Here is a 24,183-nt window from a genome sequence, read left to right as displayed (position 1 = left end):
TAGGAATATTTCCCATGCTTTGCTGCAAAACAGGTATATGCAAACTGCTTTCAAAGCACTGAGTAAAGTGATCTATGTTTATTTTATCCTTTGAAGGCATTGATTGTTTGGGATCCAATGTGCTGTCTGAGGACAGATTTGCATATGACACTAAAGCTAAACATGCTTTCAGAAATGGTGTATATTCCTCAAAGCAAAATGAAGTGGAACTCTTGATGACAAGAAAAAAACAACTCTTTTGCAGCTAAAGCTTTTCTATTAGAAAAATAAACAATGTTGTGTCTGTTATTCAGATACAGCCCAACTGCTTAGCCATAAGAGTACTTTTGGATTTATGAACATGTGCGTTTACCCTTCCATAAATCAAGTGTAAACCCTATCTGTCGCCTGGGGCCACAGGGCTATGGCAGCCTTACAGCATTATCATATTGTATACTTACAGTGATCTCAGTTCTGGCTACCAATCCTTTTGTAGCCAAAATGACATCATCCATGCACAAGAGGAATGTTTCAGCAGACTTGGGAGAACCCAAACACTTGTGGGGGGAAACCCCAAGGTTGAACGAAATTTCCCATCAGTCCCAGCCAGCATGGCCAATGGTTAGGGATGATGGGAGTTGAAGTCCAACAATATCTACAGGGCAGCACACTGTAAGCTGTTGTAAGCTCTTATAGATAGGCTTTTATCTACATGAGTAGTTGATACCATTAAGTTACTTTAAAAATTGAACTTAGGAGGTTAATGTGTCTCATTCTTGTTGTTTTACCTAGAACAACACTTGAATATACTGACACCTCTGGATCTTTTAAGAAAAGAGAAAATAATAAGCTAGATTAGAAGAAACATACAACTTTCTTCATGGCTTTGAATTGTTTCTCAGCTGGTGCTAAAATAATAATACTCAAAGAATGAAATCTCTTCCGATTTAGCTCCTAAATAGAGCAGATAATTCTGATTATCTTTCCAGCATCTTCCTTTGTAAAGGCTAGTGGAACTGATTTGGTTTACCTGCAGTGACCCTGGTTGTGTTTCAGTTTCTAAATGAGAATAGTCTTAATTGCTGCTGTTAACACTGGCCTTAAATTAAGGTGTAATTAAAAGTCTTGGGTTTTTCCCCTATAGAATATCAGAAGAGCCCAGCTGGAACAGACTAGTGGCCCATCTAGTTCAGCATCCTGTTGTCACAGTGGCAAACCTATGGGAAGACCACAAGCCGGATCAGAGGGCAACAGTACTCTCCCCACTTGCAATTCCCAGCAGCTGATATTTGGAGGCATACTGCCTCTGAAAACACAGCCTGGGCCATGAACCTACCACTGAAATACTCAGAGAAAGTCCTGTTCCAAGTACAGTGGTACCTCCGGTTGCGGACGGGATCTGTTCCGGAGGTCCAGTCGGATCCCGAGGTTTCCACAACCTGAGGACCGCTTCTGCGCATGCAAGTGGCGAAACCAGGTCAAATACTTCCGGGTTTGCTGCTTTCACATCCTGAAGTTTACGTAACCAGAGGGTTACGTAACTGGAGGTACTACTGTACCTCCTTCTCACTTCATCAGATCAAACAGGGATACATTGGTGGTGGCACCAATGTTACTTGAAAGGGCCCCACTTAAGTCCTACTGTTAGAATCTGTTCCTTTTCAAGCAAGTTTTTAATTACCTTGCTTATCAATAAGTGTGATAGTATAGTTAGGTTTGGCAACTACTCTGGGTTAGAATCAATTTTCAGACTGTTTGCTTGCCAGCACCTTAATGAATGTCCTTTAAGGATCTTTGAAATCTTCAAAATATAGCGAAGGTTGGGCATGGAAAGGAATATTGGCCTATGGCTGCTTTTCTATGTCATGTTGCTGATGCATAGAGGTTGGAGTGAGTGAGGTTCTTGGTGTCTGTGCAGTTACTCATCTAAGACACGCTATGTACAGATTGTTACATGGAACCTAGAGGTTTGCAGAGGTTACTCTGCAACCTCTTTAAATGCTTTCTTTATACATTGCAGTCCTTGAGGGACTGGGTACTATCTTGCTCCATTCCTCCTTGATAGTGGCTAGAATAAGTAAACAGCTGGGTGCATACACAGCACACATTCAATATGTATATTCTACCTAATTGGCAGTTCTATATCCCTTGCTTTTATTTTTATGAAGGTTTGATAATTTTGGGGCAGATTCTCTCCTCCATATTGGGAAATAAAGGGTTGTGTTCAATGTACTGTTTAAGTAAACATTCTGTCAGCAATGTAAAATGGAATGTTCTCCTCTTCATCTCCCCTGCGTGCTCCCTCTACCAAAATACTTTTTTCATGAGTTCCTGCAACCCTCTGGAGCAGATTTGGGTGGGAGAGGGGGAAATTCTGTTGTACAAGCAGAAATCCTTGCACTGATGAGCTGTAGTAGTTGAATACCGCCCCAAAGCATTGAATTAGGGTGGAATGGAATAAGCCCGGAACAATGGTGGGCTTTGAACTGGATCTGCAAAGGCCATCTTGTTGACCATAACTTGATAATAGTCTTACAGCTTTCAGCAATGATTTCTTTCATGTTTCCATGTTTTTCACAATCCTGAGGGATGGAAGGCTTTTAAAAATGAAAAGCTGAAAATGACAGTCTATTTCTCTAGAGTGTGGGTTACTGCAGTTCATAAACTTGGCTATTAATATATTAAGGCCATGCTATAAAAGGTCAATCTCCTAACTGACATGGTAAAGTTGTTTGACAGTTCTGAGCCATTTGTTATGTACTTTTTATGTAGCCAAGAAAAATGTACGCTGTTTGGTTAGTTTGGATGGAGTCTGATAATACATACTATACCAGTGATCTTTGGTTTCTTCCAAGAGAATCTTGTGGGAGAAGTAGAGACTTGTTCCCTTCAGCATTTTCAGAGGTCAAGAATGAAATTCTTTTCTTTGCATTAGTGCCAGCATTGGGATCAAGTACAAGCCAAGTGTTTTCCATAGAAATACCTGTGAGAATGAGAATTTCCCTTTGGGGGGATTCAGTTGAAAGATAACAGGCCTCTTAGTTACTCCTCTTCATAATCATAATCATCAATAGAATTTCAACACTCAGAATACTAAAAAAGACTTTTGTTGGGGTCTAACTACTTCTAGATAAATAGCAGGAAAGCTCCTCCTACTGGTTGTCTTGCTATGGATCACAAAGGTATCATAGGCATCTTGGCACTGGTTACTACTCTACTGTAGCTGATCAAACTTTTCTTTAAACAGGTTGCTGTTGCCACCACCAAACTACCCTTATACTTTGTAGTTCTGAATACCTTTGAGAGTGAGGGAACACATAGTGGAAAGGATTCTTTCAGGAGCCTTTCTCAGTTACCCTATCCTTACACAGCTGCAGCACTATTAAGAAGGCTCTCAAAGATGTGTGTGCTGTAAAAAGCATCTGCGTCTGCATTTGCTGACATTGTTTTTACGAGAGGTCTGCTGTGTTCCACACAAAGTTATTTAGTCTTCCATGTGTGTACACACACACAAAATCAGAATAGAGGGACCACCTTAATAACAGAATTCAATTAACAAAAACCCTTTTGGTTTGACATGTTGTGTTAAGGACTTCCCATGTTCACGCAAGCTCAAAAATGCCAGGAAATTGCAGCTATTAACGACCACACCTTTAACAGATGCATTATTTAGGCAGTATTGATATGGTGTGGTATCATATTCTGTGATTGGTTCCAGCATGACCACTAACCTGGAGCTGAATTGCTTCTGGTGGTAGATTGGAGGACCTAAGTCCCAGATTTTTCTGCTCACTGTAACAGATCCATGGATTCTATGCAACTGAAGCTACCATTCCACATTACAAGTACTCAGCTGGCAACCAGCACTCTACCACAATGTGCTGAGAAAAGATTTGTTGGCAGACAGCAGTCCTATTAGTCCTAGCCAATGTGAGCTTACTGGAATCTGGCAGAGAAAAAGCCCTGCCAAAGGATTCTTCCAAGGCTTGTACAGTGCTCAGCAGCAGTTGATCAGAGTCCTAAAATAGGGTCTCTCTTGGCAGTTCTTCAGTGGTGAGAAAAGACAGAGAAGGTGTTCATTCTTTATGTTACTCCTTAGATTCTCTACCACTTTTATATTGGTAGACAAGTGTGCTTGACCTGTCTTCCTTGCTCCTGTCTGCATGTGGACCTGCTGTAAATGATCAAATCCTAATGTATGTGGTTGTGTGTAATGTTGGTGTTGACATGTCAGACTTCATGCATCTTGCATGCTCAGTTCTACTTGTGCTGAAATTTTCAACCACACTGAGACTTCTTTGGTGAAGTCATATTATCCCTTCATCAAATCTTTCTTGTCCATGTGCCTTCTGAGAGGAACAGTGCAAGGTTGCATTTATTTAAGTGATTTATATAAACCTAGAGTGCCTCAAAGCAATTTGTAAAAATGGCTACTTCCTCAGCTGGCTTAGGTTGACAGCATACCAGGGTGTGAATTTAAATTGACAGAGGTAAAGGTAAAAAAGGTAAAAAAGGTAAAGGACCACTGGACGGTTAAGGCCAGTCAAAAGCAACTATGGGGATGTGGTGCTCTTCTGGGTCAGGTGGCCAGCATGACTAAACCACTTTTGGCGCAACGGAACATCATGACAGAAACCAGAGCACACAGAAACAGCATTAACCTTCCCGCTGCAGTGGTACCTATTTATCTACTCACACTGGCATGCTTTCGAACTGCTAGGTTGGCAGAAGCTGGGACAGAGCAATGGGAGCTTACTCCATTGTGTGGATTCAAACCATCTCAAATTGATAGAAGATCTGGTCCATATGCTGAAAATGTCCAGGAAGGAGATGCCTGCATACAAAGTGTTTCTTCTTGGGGGGGTTGCTGTGTAGCCTTCTCTGAATTGGCACTGAGACAGAGCTGTTTTTATATACAATGGAAAAGCAAGTCCCATTGCACAGGAACCAGAATGTCATAAGGTTGCATTGCAACCCACACCCATTGCCAAAATCCTGGTTTGTCTCAATATTGTCCTCTTCACATGCACAGGAATATTCAATACATAGCCCAAGAGTAATTATCAAATGTCCAGATCGCATGCATCATGATTCTAACTTGATCGTCACACCTGACATCTGCTAGTCTTAACTCCGCTTCTTTGTTCTTAGCCTCCATAAGCAAAACACCCACCCACACCCACACCCACACCCACACCCACACCTTTTTCTGGTATGTGGTTGCTAAGAACATGGAGAAGACTTGAACTGTTATCTCTAAGGTTATTGCTAGTGTAGCTGCAAGGCTTTATTATGCTAAGTTTTTAAACTCTTGACTTTATGAAAGGCTAGAACAGAATTAAGAGGTTTGATACATGTTTTGAAATCATTATATATACAGTGGTGCCCCGCTAGACGAATGCCTCGCTAGACGAATGCCTCGCTAGACGAAAGCATTCGTCTAGCGGAAGGCTGCCCCGCAAGACGAATTTGTGTATGGGGCTGCCTCACAAGACGAAAAAAATTTTTTCCCCCGTCTAGCGAAAACCGCGGTTTGCATTGCCGCTTCGCTAGACGAAAAAACCGCTAGACGAAAATATTCGCAGAACGAATTATTTTCGTCTAGCGGGGCACCACTGTACTGTAATAAAGAATGAATATATCCTAAGCATATATTTCTCCAACAAGCATTGACTGTTGTCAAAATTGGCCTTGATGCTTCTGATTTATTGCGGTTGCCAACACAGTAAAACCATGTTGAAACTGCATCTTGTATTATTTAATTGTAACACCTGTACTTTGAATTGGGTGACACTTAAGTAGCATGTCATGTTTAGAAATGTGTGAGACCAACTCTTGTAATTCCTTCATTGTTATATTTCCAACAGCTCTGAAAAGTCCAGCTGCATTTCATGAACAGAGAAGGAGCTTGGAACGGGCCAGGGTAAGCCACAAGTTAGCTTCTAGAGAGTTATTGCATTTGTGATGTATATTCTTCTAAGTGCTTCTCTGTTGAGCATCTTGTATGTTTCCATTCTGCTCACCACCTGTGATAGTTTCTCTTAATTATAAACATGTCTGCACCTTTCAGGTACCTTGGAGTTTGATTGATTTTCTCTCTAGCTGAGAGCTTGATAATACAGAAGCTAAGTGGAAAACTTTGATTCTTGAGAAATAAGGAAACTGAATGCAGGCACCGTGTCTCATTTTGGGAGCATTTCAGTTCCTTCCCAAAGAGCCTCTTGTTAGCTGGATGAGAAGTGAATGCACTGGCTGCTGAATTGTTCTCTTTCTCTTTCTCTTTCTCCTTTAACATTTGTTTAAAGTTAATAGAATTAAAGCCTGGGTGTTGGTAAAGTGACTGATGATTCAGGATAAGTAACTGACTTTCCACAAGTTTTCCTGATCAATAGGTGTGTTTCTCCCTACACCCAAGCAACTTGAGAATTGTGACCCATTCTGCTTGAGGTTCTCAGATACTGCTTAAATGTCCTGGAATCATTAGCCTGCTGCAATGGCAGTGGTAATAAAAATCTGAGGAAAGTTATATCTCGTCATATTCTTAAAAATCCAAGATAATTTCCCTCTTAAAAAATCATGTACATTATTTGCCTCAGTCCTGTCTTCCTACTTGGGTTCAGCATGCTGTTTTCCATTTTTTTTGCAGACAGAGGACTACCTGAAACGGAAGATCCGGTCCCGGCCTGAGAGATCAGAGTTAGTGAGGATGCATATTCTGGAAGGTATGATTCTTGGTGTGCAGTCTTCTGTTGTAAATTTTCACCCCTTATAGATACAACTTTACATTCATGGCTCTTGTACGTTAATCTTATTCAGCTGATGGCTGGCTGGCTAGCGGGTTGGGCCAGTACTGTTGGTGTGGGTCAGTGCTTTAACGTAGAGCAAAGTACTTTGCTATCAAGGTCCTCCAGGCACACTGTTTGTATTCTTGAATTGGTATAGGTTTTTGAACAAGTGCTGTGGGTCCCAGCTTCTGCCTTGAGCCCCATGTACTTCTCAAGGGAGAAAAAGCTAACCATCCTCTTCACCTTGTGACTTGGGCAGGGGTGGGGCCTCAGATACATCATAGGCACCAGGGGAAGACTTCAAGGACACCATTGCATCCATGAGCACCATGTCAGCAACCCCTGCATATCATTTAAGATATCTTTTCTTTTTTTTGGGGGGGGGGAATCCTGAGTGATGTACAGAAATGGTTGTGAGTAAGGAAAAGTGATGGGTGGCAGGTTAGCAAATTCTCCAGAGAATTATTTCTAAATATTTTAAGGGATGGCAGTAGAAGTTTAGTGTGCTGTTGGAACAGGATTGGGCAGTTTGTTTGTTGTTGTCGTCATCATCATCATCATTGTTACCTGCCCTTCTCCAATGGGTCCCAGGGCAAGTCACAAAAATGTTAAATTCATAATTAAGAACAGGTAATATAAATCACAGGAACAGGATTATTAGAACTTGCTTAGGTATTTTGTTTACACATCACTGACGGTTGTGCATCATTTGCTCAGGTTTCTTTTGGTGGGAGCTTGAGACTTGCAATAAATGGGGACTGGTTTTTTTACAGGCCAATTTGAGCTCTTTCCGAGAAAAAAAAATAGTTTACTGTGAGCTACTAACTTAAAAAATAAATAAATCTCATGACAGTAAAAGAGCAGACCAAACATAACTTCCATTTTATGCAGCTTGCTCTTGATGGAGGGGAGTGTGCTGCCAACAAATAGAACTGCTCTTAGTGGAGGGCATGTACCCACACAGACAGTGAACTGCCAACTTTGTACCGAGGTCATGTACTTGAGAGGTGATCATATCTTTTGCTGTTCCCCTGAGCAGAGACCTCTGCTGAACCTTCCCTTCAGGCCAAGCAGCTGAAGTTGAAGCGGGCCAGACTGGCCGATGACCTCAATGAGAAGATTGCCCAGCGGCCAGGTCCCATGGAATTGGTGGAGAAGAACATTCTGCCTGTAGAATCAAGCCTGAAGGAAGCTCTCATTGGTAAGGTTGGTGCGGTAGGTGGAGGCCTGCATGTATGTGTTGGGTCCTGTGGCAGTTTGCTAGCACCTCTCACTGTGCCAGTGGAAAGCAGTGAATACATTTTACCTTATCCAGCCCATGTGGCAGACTTGAAGCAGAACCCCAGTGTATTAAAAACACTAGTTGAGCTCCATGCCTATAGAAGCTGCTGTAGGATGGTTGTCTTCTCTCAGCTTGCACATTCTGCTTTCCTTCCTAAAAACCTATCTACTTGTTTACAGCCATTCATTTGAGTGGTCCTGCATTGGTAAGCGAGAGGGGTGAGAGGAGAAAAAGAGAAAGCTGGAAGGTTTGGTATTTTTAAAAACAAGTATGAACAGCTGTGTGGTCTGCTAGTGCCATCCTCTGGCCAGAGGAATAGCCATTGTATGGTCTCTTCATCGTTAGTTTAGGTGCACTATTTTGCTGTAGCATCCTTCAGAGAAGAAAAGGGAAATAGTTTTGAATGAGAAAACATCAATCTTCCGGGAAGTGTTAGGGTTTAGCAGAAATAAGCCTGACATAAAGCAACTCTAGAGGTTTGGATTGTCTTTCTCCTCCATCATACAGTCTTACAACTCTCCTTTTTCTCATGTTCTACCCATAAAAATGGGCTTTTGCTTCTCTTCTCTTCTCTCAACCTCCTTTCACAGAAAAAAATCTTGTTGAGAAATACAGGAATATTTTTTTGTGAAGGATATAAATTGTAAATAAACACAAGTGTCTGTAGCAATTAGGCCTCACAGATTATTCCTTCTAATGCTCTAAAAACAACAACAGGCAAAATGTCTTATCTCCAGTGCTCCTTTTTGCTTTCATAATCTCAACTGTTCATTCCAGCCTACAGGCAGGATACGACACAAAGCTTGCTCCAGTTGTCCTTACACCTGTCTACAGAGAGGCAGAAGATGATATTCTTGTTAATCCTGGTGTTAACTATTTCTTCTCAGGTTGCGACGTTTATTTTTTTAAAAAAATGTCTAAAGCTTGTTTGGTTTTTCACTGTCTCAGGTTTCTTGTGATGTCCAGAACCATCTTCTGCTAATCATTCTTGACCCCTTTCCATTTGTTTAGTGAATAAATGTAAATTTATTATTTTCAGTAGGTCAAGTGAACTACCCAAAAGTAGCAGACAGCTCCTCCTTTGATGAGGACAGCAGTGATGCCCTGTCTCCAGAACAGCCAGCTAGCCATGAATCCCAGGGATCTGTGCCATCCCCAATGGAAGCTCGAGTTTGCGAGCCACTTCCCACCCCCACAACAGCATCCCCTGCTCAGGTGAGATTATTATAGCCTTGGCTCTTGTGTGCCTTGGTGCCTGCACCAGCCACATAGGTGCCTTTTCCTGGAGGAAACAAAAAAGTCCTCTGCAAGGAGTGCATTCCAAAGGAGTCATTTGTGGATTGGAGCAGAAACACCTGAATACTGAAATGCTAATGAAATCTGCTATACTGATTTACTTTGGGCTGAAAATAGATGAATGTGAACCCAAAGGGGTAACCAGTTTGGGGGAGGAATAAGGCTCTGACCTTGCTCTGCAGTGGGGCTGATACTGGGAGCATAGGGAACTGCCTTATACTGAATCAGACCAATGGTATTGTCCAGACTGACTGGCAGTGGTTTCAGAAGAGACATTTCCAGCCCTACCTGGGAGATGCCAGGGATTGAACTTGGGGCCTTCTGCGTGCAAAACAGATGCTCTGTTACTGAGCTATAGCTCTTCCTCTGAATCGAGCCCATTCACAGTACTGTTTCATTGCATGCAGCTGCAAATGAGAAGCAACAAACATGCAAAAATGGGATTTGTCTGCCTTTCCTCTGGGAGTGGCATGTAATCGATACATTTTGACCCCATAAAGCTGCTTCCATATCTTGGAAAGGAAAGCGCACAGGTGTAGATATGTGCATGTGCATCTCATACTTGGATTTACTGTTGCAGGTTGTGTGTCAGTTGAAAATCAGTGCAGACTCCAGTGAGACCCCTTTTCTGTCTGAGCAGCCACCAACTCCCCTGCCACCCCTGCCGCCTCCAGTGCCTCCTAATCTCACCAATGGCGTTGTTGCTCCTGCTGCCAAACCACTCCCAACCCTTATAAAGGTACCTTTCTGTAAAGGGGTTAAATTGATGGGATGTGGGCGTGTTTTGGCTTGGGTGGGAATTGTTGGCCTTGTTCTTCTGTAAGGCTAAACTGCTAGCAGGAAACCTTTTTTTTTAAGAAGTCCTATCCAACTGCTGTGTCCATAAACACCCCCCCTACCCTATCCCACATGTTGCAGTTGGGATTTAGCCTCCCATTTGATGTGCTTTTGTATTGTTACATAATGGGCATGTATCCCCCCCCCCCAAGAATTTGTAGTTAATTCAGCAAAAGCTAACTGCACGTCCCCTTCTGTGGCTTATAGCTCTACATTTTCTGGAAAGGGTTGGTAGCTTGAACCAGCCATATGGAACATGACAGCAAATGCTAATAACTGTTTCTGCATTTGCACTCTTTATTCTTACCCTCCTGCCCTTTGATTCACCTGTGTTTTCACTTTGAATAGCAAAGCCAGTCCAAGTCCTCATGCGAGAAGTCTCAGCGCAGCAAAAAGTCCAAGGAACCGAAACCGAAAGTCAAGAAGTTGAAATATCACCAATACATCCCGCCGGACCAAAAACAGGACAAAGGAGCTCCTCCCATGGATTCATCTTATGCCAAAATCCTGCAGCAACAACAGCTTTTCTTGCAGCTTCAGATCCTTAATCAGCAGCAGCAGCAGCACTACAACTATCAAACCATTCTGCCAGCTCCACCAAAGTATGGGTTGCTTCATGCTATTCTTTATTTCCATATCATGGGGGGGTCCTGTGTTAGCAGTATCCATCTGTCTCTCCATCTAACCAACCCCACCCAAGAACGGGAGTTGTACACCATCCACTGTCCTCGCATGCTCAGAGTAACTTGCCTATGTAGGTATTGCAAACATGTTAGTGCTTGCAGCTTTCAGAACTAGTTTGCTGTGTGCATGTGGCAGAGGTGCTTGGGACAGTCAAGAAGCTGTGAAGTTCTTCAAGAGTTTAGTGTCAGTGTGTTTTAAGTATTTAGATAAGCATTTCAGCTGTAGTTGGCAGTATGATTTTGTAAGGTTCTTCTAAGTCCCGTCCATCACCTCTAACTTGAAATGGAAGCTTGTGCATAGAATTGACTCAGTATCAGATCACCAGTATTTATTTGATATGAATTCAGTATACACCTTTGTGTCATTTTGCAAGTATATCTGGCTGTTTTCACAACAAGCAGAATATAGGCAATGAAGCAAGATTTCTGATATGTCTGCTGTATTAGAATAAAAAGGGCAGTCAATAACAGTTGGCAAGCACACGCTGAGGCTGCCAAAATTGAATTTCCAAGCAACCATGCAGCTAGGAAGGGTCATTTGTTTGGCGCTGTATCTTGAGGGCAGACTACTGACCACCTTTTCAAGAGATCATAAGGATGTCCATTGGGCTTCCCAGTAGTAGCAGTGAAGAACAGAGTGTTGTGATCAGTTCCGCTGCCCAGTGTTCAGCTCCCGCTTTCCTCTCCCTTCAGGCCTCCAGGAGAGCAGCAGAGCAGCAGTAGTGCCCCGCCCATGCGTAGTCTCTCCACTGCTGTCAGCAGCACCTCTTCTGTTTCTTCCAGTTCTAATGGATTGATGCGGCAAAACAGCAACACTCCAGTGGGCAAACCAGGAGCTCTCCCTGTTAATCTCGACGACATGAAGGTAAACAAAGAATCTATTAGCCAGCTTGGTATTTCATGAAGCAAGTGGGGATATAAATGTTACAAGAAAGTGTGAGCACATATTTTCTTTCAGAAAGGTAGGATATAAATTCATTAAAATAAGTCCTGTTGCTGCTATTAGCACTGAACTTGATGGCTTCAGTATTGGTATTCAGACCAGTTGGTTGAATAAGTACCGGTAAGTGGCCTTTCTGCTTTTGTGGTGAAACTCTTGGATTGATAGTTGTGGACCTGGCAGCAAGTGGTAAACGAAAGATGGAGAACCCTCAAGATACCATTGAACTCCTCCTTGTGTTAACCCTGAACATTGGCCACCTTAGTCATGAATTATGGCAGCTGGAGTTCAACATCTGGAGGGCCAGAGGTTCACCATCTTTGTCCTAAATACAGCATTGCTGCCAGAAGGATGATTATGCCTGTTGAGGCCTGTTCAGTTGTTTAAATTTTTAAAAGATGAGTTAGTTATTTTATTACTATTTTGTATTGTTCTTACAGTATTTTAGATTCTTTTGGAACTGCATACGAATTGAAGTAGGTGTTGTAAATGAGATTGTTCTAGCCGATACGGCTTTTGATTGACTGCAAACTGTTTTATGTTAGGTGGCAGAGCTGAAGCAAGAGTTGAAGCTAAGAGCACTGCCTGTGTCAGGCACCAAGATGGATCTAATTGAGCGGCTCAAGGCTTATCAGGAGCAGAACGGTGCAGCTGGCCGAGCAGCTGCCGCTCCAAAGCCCAATACAGCAATTCTCCCCAAGGCTGCGGATGTGGTGGTGGCCTTCCCAGCTGCCAGGCTGAGCACAGGGCCTGCCCTGGTCAGCACTGGCATTACTTCAGCCGAAGTTGTTGTGGCCACAGTCGCTGGCAATGGTGTGATGAAGTTTGGTAGCACAGGCTCGACTCCTCCTGTGTCGCCCACCCCCTCAGAGCGCTCCCTGATGAGTGCCGGGGATGAGAATTCGACCAGTGGGGATGCCTTTGGGGAGATGGTGACCTCTCCCCTGACTCAGCTTACCTTGCAAGCATCTCCCGTGCAGTTTTTGGTGAAGGAAGAGAGCTCCAAAGGCATCACTTGCAGCTTTAATTCATCATCAAAGGCAGAGCCCTGCTGCAACAACAGTCAGCAAGACATGGAGCTCCAGGATAAAGACCAGATGTTGCAAGAGAAAGATAAGCAGATTGAGGAGCTCACCCGCATGCTGAAACAGAAGCAGCAGCTGGTGGAGATGCTGAAGCTGCAGCTGGAGAGAGAAAAGCGGTCTCAGCAGCTCCTGCCGGCCACGTCTGTTGGAGAAGAGGGCACAGCCACAGTCCCAGAGCCGCTAACTTTTGGCACCCATGTCAAGAGTGAAAAGGGCTTTCTGAGTTGCCAATCTTCAGGGCAGCCCAACTGCCAAACTGACCAATCAAAACCCACACAGACCACTAGCCAAATGGACACCTCAGATGCAAGTTCAGTGCCAAAGAAAGCAGTGATGGTGAAGCAAGAGGTGCCAGCTGCCGAAACTGAGCCGCCAAGCCAGACCTCAAGCTTCTTCATTGGCCAGCAAGGTGCAGGCTTCAGTAACCTCATCAAAGGAGCCCCTCCCCCCACCCTCATCACAGATTCCACTGGCACTCACATAGTTCTTACCGTGACCAATCAGAATGCTGAGAGGCAGGGCCTCTCGCCTCAGGAAAAAGCGGGGAGCCGTCCCTTGCCATTGAGGGTAGGTATACATGCAGTGATGATTCTTGAGTCAAGGTTGTCTGTCTAACCAGAGGAGGGCTTTCAAATAGTGAACAGACTCAAATCACATTGCTTTAGAATTGAATAGTTTTAATTCCTGTAGTTGTGCTTTTAAGTGGCATGTCAGCACAAAATGATCTCTACAAAGAATGGCTGGGAATTCTCTTTGGGAGTAGCATCAATGTATTGATTGGTTGATTACAATTATTGAGTTGCCTGTAGGAAGCCCCCCGCCACTGCCATCCCTCTTCTGGCCACAGGCTAGAGCCTGGTTTCTCCCCTCCGGCCATCCCTGCAGGCAGGCTGAACTACAGTATAGTGTGAACTTAACTTTTATGTGCACTGGGAAACTTTTTTTTTTTTTTTTAAAGTATAACTTGCTTTATTGTAATACTCAATTTATTACAGTGATCTGGAACCGAACTCACAATATCTCTGAGTTATGCCTCTACACAATTTAAGAACACAGCCTCTCTCACCAAAGGAGCTGCTCCTGGTTTTTCATAGCTCTTGTGCAGAGCTCTTCAAAATATATTTTCTCTCACATATTTTCAACTCCTTTGCCTTGGGCAGGTTCTCAGTGCTTTGAACTCACCTCTACACAGGACCTAATTTGTTGCTGAACAGACCAGGAATCTTATTTTCAAGACCAGCATAGAAGGCTAATCTTGCCTGCAGAATTCCTTTCCAGCTTTACTTTCTTTTCTCGCAGCAACTCTCTTGTTCTTTGTTTATATTATTAAAACACTATTCCAGGGTAGAGCTAGAGTGAGTTGGAATTGAGCTAAAGCTTCCCCCAGAAAACTCAAGTATCTTGGTGGAGTGAGGAGAGAGAAAAGGCCCCCAAACAGCAGCAGCTCTTTAATTTCATCTCTGGGGTTTATGAGGCCTGGGAAAGCGAGCAGAGGTTGAAGAAAGGAGAAGGGCCCTCCTGAGGTGTAGAGTCAGTGAGGGCATGAACGAAATGGATGTGTGGCAGAATTACTGGTTCATCAGAAGAAGAGCTGGTCTGACAGTGAAGGAAAACACCAGCAGTTGTTGTTTTTTGTTGCCACTTCATGCTAAAGTCTGCGTGCCAGAATTAAACTTGTGGTGACAGTGGCAACCATAATTGTTGATTCTTGATTAAATGCACCTGCCCCTGCTCCCAGGAATCTCATTGGGTTTACAAGCCCAGCTTTTATGCTCCCTGTGACACTGACCCTGCTTCCCCAGCCACCCTGTAGTTAATACTTCCACACCCATTCCACTCCTGCGCATGACTTCTGTCAATGTCATTTCATATTTAATTTGCGCCTGCAGCAACTAGCTCTAATGATTGACTTTTTAGGTGTGGGGTGTGTTAAAAACCTCTAAAATGTTGTGTATCCTCTCTCAGAGAGTGTCCTCACCACCTGTGAAAGCATCTATCCAACAACCAGTAAGCAGCTCCCAGTCACCTCTGCAGCCACCACCAATGGAGCCCATTAAGAAGGTAGGGAACAAAACAGGTGGTCAGCTAACATCTTGCATTTTAGGGCAAGTAGTACTTTGAATTGAGCCTGGAAACTAATTGGTATCCAGTGCAGTTGTGCCAGAAGTGGTGTTATATATTAGAGTGTTGGACTAGGACCTGGGAGAACAGGGTTTGAATCCCCACTCGGCCATGAATTTTGTTCTGTGAGCCGCCCTGAGACCTCCTTGTATAGGGCGGTATATAATTTCAATAAATAGTATACTAAATAAATTGGGTGATCTTGGGCCAGTCACCATCTCTTAGCCTAGCCTGCCTCACAGAATTGTTGTGAGGATGAAATGGGGAGGAGAACCATGTACGCTTCTTTGAGCTGCATGAAAGATCAAGATGGTATATAAATGTCATAAACAAACACCATCCCACCTTGGTCAGTAACCTGACACCTCCAAGCTGTCTTCAAAGGCAGCTCCACTTATAGTGCACTGCAGTAGTCTAACCAGAGGCTACCAGAGCATAGACAATACAAGTCAGGGACACAGCTGAGCCTCCAGTTGAAGCTGATAGAGGACACTCAGTACCACTGATGCCAGTTGAGCCTCAAATTACAGTAATGGGTCCAGACATACTCCCAAGCTACGTACCTTCTCCTTCAGAGGGACTGTTATTCCCATGCTTCTCATCTAGACTGTTTCTTTTAGCTTATAATCTCTTTTCTTCTTGTTTGCTGAGGATTATGCCCAGCTTTGCCTGGATGCTTTGGCAATACAATTGGCATGTGGTACTACTCTTTGGACCAGCCTGAGTCTGACTTTTTCCTTCCGCTTCCTATCCCTTGTGCCTCTCCATAGGTTCAGAAGCCAGGCCTGCAGATAGCCACTGGGCAGGTGCCTCAAACAGTCTTGTCTTTTTCTTCGCCCCCCAACTTGCAGCCCTTCTTCGTGAATGGCATTCACAAAGGATCCCTGAAAACAAGTGGTAAAACTGGCCAGTCCAGCATGCCCAAAAAGGTACCCTGCCAACAAGCCCCACTCAAATTCAGATGAATATGTTGGGGAACGTGAGACAATAGATGTTATAGGCCAGGCCTCTAGAAATGTGTGTCCTACTAAAACGATGCTGCTTCCAACATGGGACAGAGTGGTGAGAGGTGACCCTCCCAAGAGAAGAAATATGACTTCCTGGTTGAAATTCTGTTTTTGTTTAGGGGGGGTATTTGGAAATGTATACATGTACTTGCTTGTCCAAGGCACTGGGACCTGACCTCTTTCAAGCTCCCATAACTGACAAATAACAGCAGAACTGAAGCAGGGGTGGATTGGTGGGGAACGTTTCATGAGAAACTCTGCGCTCTGCAAAATGTAGGACTTGGATCTGGCCTGCAGGAAAATTGCTGTGTTGCAGAAATGCAGTGCTTCCTGAGCCAGGGAAATCAATGTTGAATCAGATGAGGTCATGCATTGTATACACTTGACCGTGGTGCAAGTAGCTATGATGCCCATGAAGAGGGAAGCAGGAAAGGTAACATCAGAGGCTCCACTGTGAATTATCTGAGAAGGGAGGCTTGTATGTTGAGAATGCGTGCAAATGGCCCATCTGGGAATATTGTTCATTGCTTTTCTTCTTTCTTTACAGCTTCTCTCGCAGCCAGGATCTCCATCTCCTCCATCTCCACCCCAAATGGATCTTGAGCAGCAGAACTCATCCTTCTTTGGTACTCCACCACCTTTGCCTCTCCCTGCCTCTTCCGTGTTGATGAAAGAACCGCCAGGTTATGAAGAGGCCGTGAAGCAGCAGCCAAAGCCCCTTGAGGTGAGAGTAGCTCCTTTGTGTTGACAAAGGAGAAGCATGTTTGTGTTGGAGCTGTTTTGCAAAAATAGTGCACACTTTGTCAGTCCTGAAATTCTCAGGAATCAAATATTCAACAGCCCCCCTAGGGTTAGAGTCATCTTCCTTTTATTTGAGGTAGGACACAGATTGCAAGTGTCCACCCTTCATACTAAGGCTGTGGTTGTGCCATTTTTGCTAAGTGATACCAACAAGTCTGGTGAATGTGCAGTTTGGCCAAAAGATCATTGGAAGATGAGAGTTGCTGCATAGCTGGTGAATGCAATGTCTAAATAAGCACCCGTCCCTTCTTTTTCAGGAAAATGGGTGTTCCAGTCAGCAAATGGATGACCTGTTTGACATTTTAATTGAGCATGGAGGTAAGTAGAGAATTTGGATTTATGCTAGGGACTTCTGCAGCAGTGAGGTTGGCAATCTGAAACAGAACACTAATGAGTCTTTGTTTGAAGCCAGTTTTAGGGGACAAATTTCTTTGGTTTGTGTGTACACTTGGTGCTGAAAGAAACATTTGTGCCACTTAGCAGATTTCAAAAGGATGTAGCAGCTTAATCTGCAGCAGTGCTCATGGGTTCTTTGAGCCGTTGGTGTGTGCAGCACTTGCACAGCCCTAAGACTTGTGCACATGTTTAGGAGCAGTAAAAATATTGCAAACAGCCATGGATTTAAGTGCTGTTTTTTCTCTCTCAGAGATTTCAGCTCAGTTCAAGGAGCAATCTTCCCCAGGAAGGAAAGGCGCCACTATTTCCCCAGGATGCCCTTCTCCGTCCAACAGCCACCATTCCTCAGAGCTCCCCCTGCAGGTGCCCATGAGCCACACCAGCTCTGTTAATCCCACCGCAGCAGGCAGGCTGGAAGACTTCTTGGTAAGCAGCACTGGCCTCCCCTTGCTGACAGCTGGCCCTGATGGACCTGAGCCTCTGTCCCTAATTGACCTCTACAGCGAAATGCTAAGCAGTTCAGCTATCCTGGACCACCCATCTTCACCTATGGACACATCAGAATTGCACTTTGCCCCTGAGCCTACTGGGGAACCAAGCTTGGACCTGGGAGAAGCTAACTTGGACAGTATGGATTGGTTGGAGCTATCAGGAGGGCCAGTGATGAGCCTCACCCCCCTCAGTACTGCAACACCTAGCCTCTTCTCCACAGACTTCCTTGATGGACATGATTTACAGCTGCACTGGGATTCTTGCTTATAGCTCTCTGAGCATGCAGACTACAGGGGAGTGGTACAGCTGGGTTGTAGGACATGGGTGGGCTCTTAAGTGAAAGTCGCCTCTTTCTTAAGAGCCCCGCATTTTGACCAGCTTTCATGAAGCTAGAGCCAAGGGCACGTACCAATGATGTCTTCTGATTCAACCTCAGGCAAGCTATCACACTTCTCATAGCTATTGGTGGACTAAGGGATGGTCCTTTCCTCAAATGTTCAGTGGTTGCACCAGTTGTATGACTTGTTGGAGGTTTTCAGAATGGAATGCTGCCTCTGGGTGGGGTTGAGGATTTAGTTTGAAGCCAAGAATCAAAAGCAGTTTGGAAGAACTTACTGGAGAAACCAGGCTTCCTTCCTGACCTTCAGTCTGCCTAGTTAGAAAGCAATTGTGCTTTTTTTAACTTGGCAAAAGTTAATTTGGCCATCTTTGGAGATGAGGAGGTGAGAGGATGAGTACAGTACAGGATTATATATGGTTGAGCATCCTGTTCCAAGAGCATTTCCCTAACAATGCCATAGTATAGGTGCTTTCTGCCTGGCAAGAAAGCCAAGCCCAAGTTATGTGCCACAGCTTAGATAATAGCCATCTTCCTTTGGCTTGCTAATTCCTGCATGTAGCCCTTGTTCCACTAAAACTTAAGAGGCGGCTGTATGCCCTAGCTGTTGTATCTCACCTGACATTGTTGTCTTAGGCACTCAGTTGGTTATGAATCAAGACAGCTGCATCGGGGATGATACTCCTAGCCCCCTGTAATAGCTCTGCCACCTCCTCTTAATAACCCTGCCTATGAAACCTAGTTGGCTAGAATTTACTTGTTCAAAGTGGTGGTGCTCTGTGAAGTTTGGGCCTTTGGGAAACATAAGCACTGGAGCAGATGAGCTGCACTATGCTCCTGTTCCTGTTGCTTATGCTGTTCATGGGTTTAAGTTCAGCTACTCATCCCAAGGGTTTTCCTGCATATGAAGTATAGCTTTCTCTGATCTGGAGGTTGGTGTCATGGGGATGTCTGGTCTTGGCTGTAGGTTAAGGGTTGTGGCTCCATTTCCGTTTGGAGAGTTCAGCTGATCTCCGAGAGCATGAGCACTAACCTCCTCTGAGGCAGGAGTTTTTGGTGCTGCTTGCCTAAGGAGTTGCATGTCTTTCATTGCACAGAGGAACTTTCCTGTAGCCATAGTCCCTGCTGCTGTGTGGCTAAGAGAATGGTTAGAAACCACAGTCTTGCCTCTTGATACCTGGTTTCACTTATAGCTGGTAAAATTTCTGTATATAGCCGTTATAAAACTTGGTTTGTTTTTGGAAAGCAGATGAAGTTATCTACCTGGTTAGGGGATAGTTACTTCCCTTTAGCTCCTACGGTGTGGTAAACTGTTGGGGAGCTGGTATTTTAGCCTGTGGTTTGGTGGGGAAGAGGATTTGGTCCTTAGACTACCAGTTTTAGCCTTATTGCACATGTCACTCAAAGGAAATTGTATTTCTATTAGTTTCTCCCCCTCCCATAGAAAATACATAGTTAAATGTGTCTGCTGGCACTGCCTTTCACCCCACAGCAGAAGGAAGAAGGGTCCTGTCATTTGACAGGATCCAAGAGTCCCTTCTGTTTCTCTTATAACATATATCCTATACACCCCCTTTAATGATGAATGGATTTGAAGAGAATATTAGTTATGTGATTAGCCATTGTCCTGAAATGGCCAACTGCACGTGAGTCTTATTTCATTCAGTCAAAATGACTGTTTTGGAAATTAGATTAATGGCTGCTGAAGGTGGCGTATCTCTTGTATACTCTTCAAGACCTACTACTAATATTGTCACTCAGTCTATCACTAATTGGGAAGGTTGGATCTAGACTTGGGATTGTTCACAGTATAGAAAAGCAGAATAAGCCAACTTCAGTGTGGGGAGAGGATCTGGTTCAGTAGTATCATCTTACCTGTTTTCAGACTAAGAGCAGTTAATGAGTTTAGACTGGAAGGTTATTTGTTGGCCAGATCAGGGCAGTTTTAGCAGCAGTGGGTTTGTGCTGAAAGGTGCTATCCCCAACAGCTGCCTGGTTTTGAAAGGGTAAACATGCCCAGTGTAAAATTATGAAGAAAAGCACTACGGTTAAGCCCACTGTAGGAATACTATTTTGTGGAAAGTGACTGGTATTAAGATGGCTTTTTTGCCAGTGTCTAAAAACACACAGCTTATAAAATAAATTCCCTAAATTCTCCTTTTTATATCCCCAAAGTAAAACAAGAGTCTAAGGGTCTTCCTTTGGTTTGAATGTACGCACTCTTCTGCTGATAACCACTGCTTGTATTTGATTAGCACGCACACTTATTTCCACTATGCATCAATGAAAGGGGTTATCAGCACCCGCAAGAGGCTTACGCAGTGCTATAGTATTGGACCTGGAGTGAACATGCAACTGGAAAAGGGTATGGAATGAATATAATGGATAAATCAAATTATTTTTTCAGTTATTTGAAAAATCCATTTTATTAAAAAAAATTGTGTTGTAACATCTTTGTACATCTCATCTTTGGTCATGGCATAATGGATACTGATATGTGTGCCATGGTGAAAAGACAGCAAAGGCATTCAACATTTGTGGAGGGATGAAGAGCCATTTCACGCTATTGTGACAGTTTCTCCTTCCTAAAAACAGCACCTTGAAAGAAGTGTGGCAAATTATCCAGTAGTAGAGCAGAATGCAACTATGGGGAAAGGGGCTTGCAATCTATTCTCATCCAGGTCACAGTCCATATATTCTAGCTGACCAGACTGTAACAGTACTATTCACTGAATAAGAAACACAATATTTCAAGGCTGATTTACTTAACATTCAAATCCTAGAATCATTTGCAGAAGTGTCAATTATTCCTTCCTACTAAAGGCTAAAGGAATCTGAAGAGCAGTCCTACTTCCCTATTACAATACTGTCTTAGTCACAAGATGTGCAATTTACTTAGAAACCAAAATTACAAGTGATTGTGCTCCCTAAATGATGTGCTCCTGTCTTGCAGCCTCTACCATCATCATCAGTGTAGGTTGCAGTTGACTCCCTGAGCCATCTCGGTCCTGAATAGCTACATCAAAATATACAGAGATTTCTGGATACATTTTACATCTTTTGGTAATCTCTCTCTCTCTCTCTTTTTACAAAGCTCCAGGCTAAAATGAACTGATGCTGTTCAGCTAAGAGCCAGAATTAAAGGCTAGGCTCCTGCTGCTCCACCCAAGGCAGTTTTAAACCAGCTAGCCATTTTAGGCACTTTGTGGCAGTGGCCCAGCCATTCATGCACTGTAGCACCTGGGAAAACTAGTCATGAATCACAGTCTCTTTCAGACACACACTAATAAGGGGTATTTCACATGTTAGCTGTATGTAAGAAAATAAGCATCATAAATAAAGTGAGCCTTGGAGGAACTTGCAATCTGTTGGTCTCCTCTCCCTGCCATAAATGAATCTTAACAGCTGACTGGTTAACCTTGGGGGATCCCCTCTTGCTGTACCCCACACCTAGACAACTTTCTGTCTAACATTACTGTCTTCCCTCTTGCCCAGACCACCATGCCTTGAATAGGCATGATATCCAAGAGGCACAGACTTCCATAATATGCTCATGCTCTGCACAATCAAGTTAGTGACACCATGGGAAAGGGAAGCTAGACAGCAACAGTTTCAAACAATGCAGCACAACCCCTGCTCTCTTCAATATGCTATTGCCCACCTGTTAAGCAAACTGATACCAGTCCACAAGAGAACTCTTGACTAGCAAAGACTGTTGGTGAGAGGGACAGACTGAAGGGGGAACAGGCTGCGAGGGAGGAGAATATGCCAATGGTTTGATGTCATCCAAGAAGTGCAAACTGAGGCCAAAGAATCACCCATCTATGTCCCAGCTAAAGAGATGGTGCTTCACAAGCATGTCCTGGACTCCTTCCTTCAGTGGTTTCTTCTTCTCCTAAAAAAGGAAGGCAAAGGGTTTTTGCACATTTCCCCACTGTCGCTAATATGTATGTACTGTGTGCTTCAGGGCCCACCACCACACCATCCCGGAAAACAAAAGGGTCCAGGCTGGGGCAAAGATTAGCCTGCTGTACCTCAGTTTCCTATGCAAATATAAGAGAGGACACAGTCTAACCCTAAACTGGGGTTGATGCAAATGCATGGGCTGTTGATTGATTAAAGGGACACATGCTTACCTCTCTTTTTACAGGGAGTTCCCAATCCTGAGAAAGGCTGAATGCAAATTTACTGAGGACTCTGCAACAGAACATGTCAACCATTAAGAGAGCTTAAAAGGAGGGCTATGCAAACACTATAGGGAAAGTAATCAAACTGAACCCCAAATTAAGTTGTTCTGACACATTTACTTCATTTTGTTCTTACAGCTAAAAATTGTGCTTGTTCCATAAATAAGAATTGCAAAACATTGTATCTGTCTACTGCCACAAATCAAATCTTCAAGACATTTGACATTTTAAAGAAGTGAAGCAGCAAGAAAGAAAACAGGTGTGGGTGCTGCTTGGTGTTTCTTAAAAGTGGCTCTTTAAAAAAACCCTTGAGAAAAATCTAGACCTGAATTGTTCAGTCACCTCACATTTAACACAGCCCATGTGAAATATATACTGCCACATCTATTTAAGAGACAATATTTTATTTTAAGAAAGAGGATTCCCAGCATCCTTACTTAGAGCACTTGGCAGTGCCACAAGCACAATTGACAGCTGTGTAAGAACATATGTAAATCATACAACTTGTCTCCTAACAGAAGAAGCATGCTTCCAGGTCTAACTGTCCTTATGAAATACAAAACTCAGGTATTTCAGCAATCAATACATTTTCTCCTAGTTTTGCTGCACACAGACTAACTCCTTTGTAGTTTGCTTTCTACTCAGCTCTACTACAGCTGAAGCTCAAGTGTACCTGTTCCCCTGTGTTTTTCTCATTCATGATCCTCTGAGGCGAAAAGCCTTCCCAATGTAGAAACTCTGAGCAGTTCCCTCTTAGTAGCTGTCCACACTTCTGCTTGCCCCACTGCTTTTCCCTGGGAAAATCCCGTTTGCCGCTGAAGTGGAACATCAGGTTTTCTGCAGATTGACTCAATCCAGCAGCAAACAGGGATTGGGAAAGTGACAGGACAAGAGGAAAACCTCTCAGACCCATGTTTTCTAGGCACAGGACAAGCAGAAGGGTGGATGAGCAAATATTTCACTCTTCCATGAGCCAGCCTGGCTGATGCATCTTCATGTAAGCTGTGACAACTGGTTATTTTCTGTTTTCTGGAAATGATGGCTGTGGCAACCATGAAGGTTTCGTGGTGTATGGCAAGGGGGGGTGGGAATCAAAAATGAAATCCTATTCTGCTAGGATAATGACTGATGAGCTCATCACAATGTACTGCCATTAGCCTTGCATATAAAGACCCATTACTCCCAAGGAGGCCAAGATTGGGCAATGAAAGCAGTTAGCATACCCTCTCTCCCTGTATGACATAGTCAAGTATGATTTCATTCACTTACATAAGGCTGCAACTACCAGGAGGTGGAGTTGGGCAGTAAAATAAAGTGGGGGAAAGGAGGTTTCACCCACCTGAGCTCACACTTTATCTGTACCCAGCCAGGACTGCGCAAGAATGACCAGAGATGGAACCATTTCTCCACAGTCTGCAGGCTAGAGCACAACACCTCAAGCCACAAATGCAGCACCTGCTCACTGAAAAACAAGGCACAGGGAAAGTTACTAGCAAGCACACACACACACATTCCATTGCCATTGCATAAGGAAACTCAGGGAAAATAAAAAGGTGGAAGACCTTGTGGCTCAGAAGCAGCAGAGCAGATCACACCTTAGGCTGCCAGCTCACAGCCCCTGCTGATGAAGCCCAATCTAAGCCACCCATTAGGCTCCTGTACTCTGCTAACAAAAGCAGCCTTGTATGAAAAAGAATTGGAAGACTCACTTCAGTCCAATGCAAATAAGAGAACGAAGCTTCACATCCATCTGGGCATGTACTGCATCATGGGACATGTTGACAGACTGCACCGCCTGCAAAGGGGGAAAAGGGAGTTATATGGATTCTTATTCAGCCTTTCTCCCCTGGGAGCCAAAAAGCTCAAACTGCATGCAAAAGGTATTCTACCCAAAGCATTTGGGCCTTGGAGGCAATGAGAGTGAAAGGACTCTAGATTGCCACCTGCTGGAAGAC

At 43.8% G+C, this 24,183-nt stretch overlaps 2 protein-coding genes across 6 annotated transcripts in view; one reads left to right on the top strand and one right to left on the bottom strand.

Annotated features, from left to right (window-relative positions):
- The window catches only part of MRTFA (myocardin related transcription factor A), an 84,570-nt gene extending 64,080 nt beyond the window's left edge, over positions 1-20,490 (top strand). For 4 of the 5 annotated variants that reach the window (XM_033161406.1, XM_033161407.1, XM_033161404.1 and 1 more), the window contains 13 exons: positions 5,847-5,902; positions 6,626-6,701; positions 7,804-7,965; positions 9,086-9,261; positions 9,923-10,081; positions 10,528-10,781; positions 11,556-11,727; positions 12,348-13,454; positions 14,853-14,948; positions 15,779-15,937; positions 16,563-16,739; positions 17,074-17,134; positions 17,463-20,490. In XM_033161406.1, the coding sequence (XP_033017297.1) occupies positions 5,847-5,902; positions 6,626-6,701; positions 7,804-7,965; positions 9,086-9,261; positions 9,923-10,081; positions 10,528-10,781; positions 11,556-11,727; positions 12,348-13,454; positions 14,853-14,948; positions 15,779-15,937; positions 16,563-16,739; positions 17,074-17,134; positions 17,463-17,974 (3,167 nt within the window). In that variant the 3' untranslated portion in view covers positions 17,975-20,490. The remainder of the gene's footprint in view (positions 1-5,846; positions 5,903-6,625; positions 6,702-7,803; positions 7,966-9,085; positions 9,262-9,922; positions 10,082-10,527; positions 10,782-11,555; positions 11,728-12,347; positions 13,455-14,852; positions 14,949-15,778; positions 15,938-16,562; positions 16,740-17,073; positions 17,135-17,462) is intronic. The other variant, XM_033161405.1, reaches the window with a different exon arrangement.
- Positions 20,449-24,183, bottom strand: part of SGSM3 (small G protein signaling modulator 3) — a 28,291-nt gene continuing 24,556 nt past the window's right edge. Inside the window, exons 20-23 of the mRNA XM_033161409.1 lie at positions 23,938-24,023; positions 23,568-23,690; positions 22,178-22,238; positions 20,449-21,936 (exon numbers count right to left, since the gene is read on the bottom strand). Coding sequence (XP_033017300.1) covers positions 21,856-21,936; positions 22,178-22,238; positions 23,568-23,690; positions 23,938-24,023 — 351 coding nt within the window. The 3' untranslated portion in view covers positions 20,449-21,855. The remainder of the gene's footprint in view (positions 21,937-22,177; positions 22,239-23,567; positions 23,691-23,937; positions 24,024-24,183) is intronic.

The sequence above is a fragment of the Lacerta agilis genome, chromosome 10 (assembly GCF_009819535.1).
Source record: "Lacerta agilis isolate rLacAgi1 chromosome 10, rLacAgi1.pri, whole genome shotgun sequence".
NCBI lineage: Eukaryota > Metazoa > Chordata > Lepidosauria > Squamata > Lacertidae > Lacerta > Lacerta agilis.
Note: the sequence above shows the minus strand (reverse complement) of the source record. Positions and strands in the feature narration are given on the sequence as shown.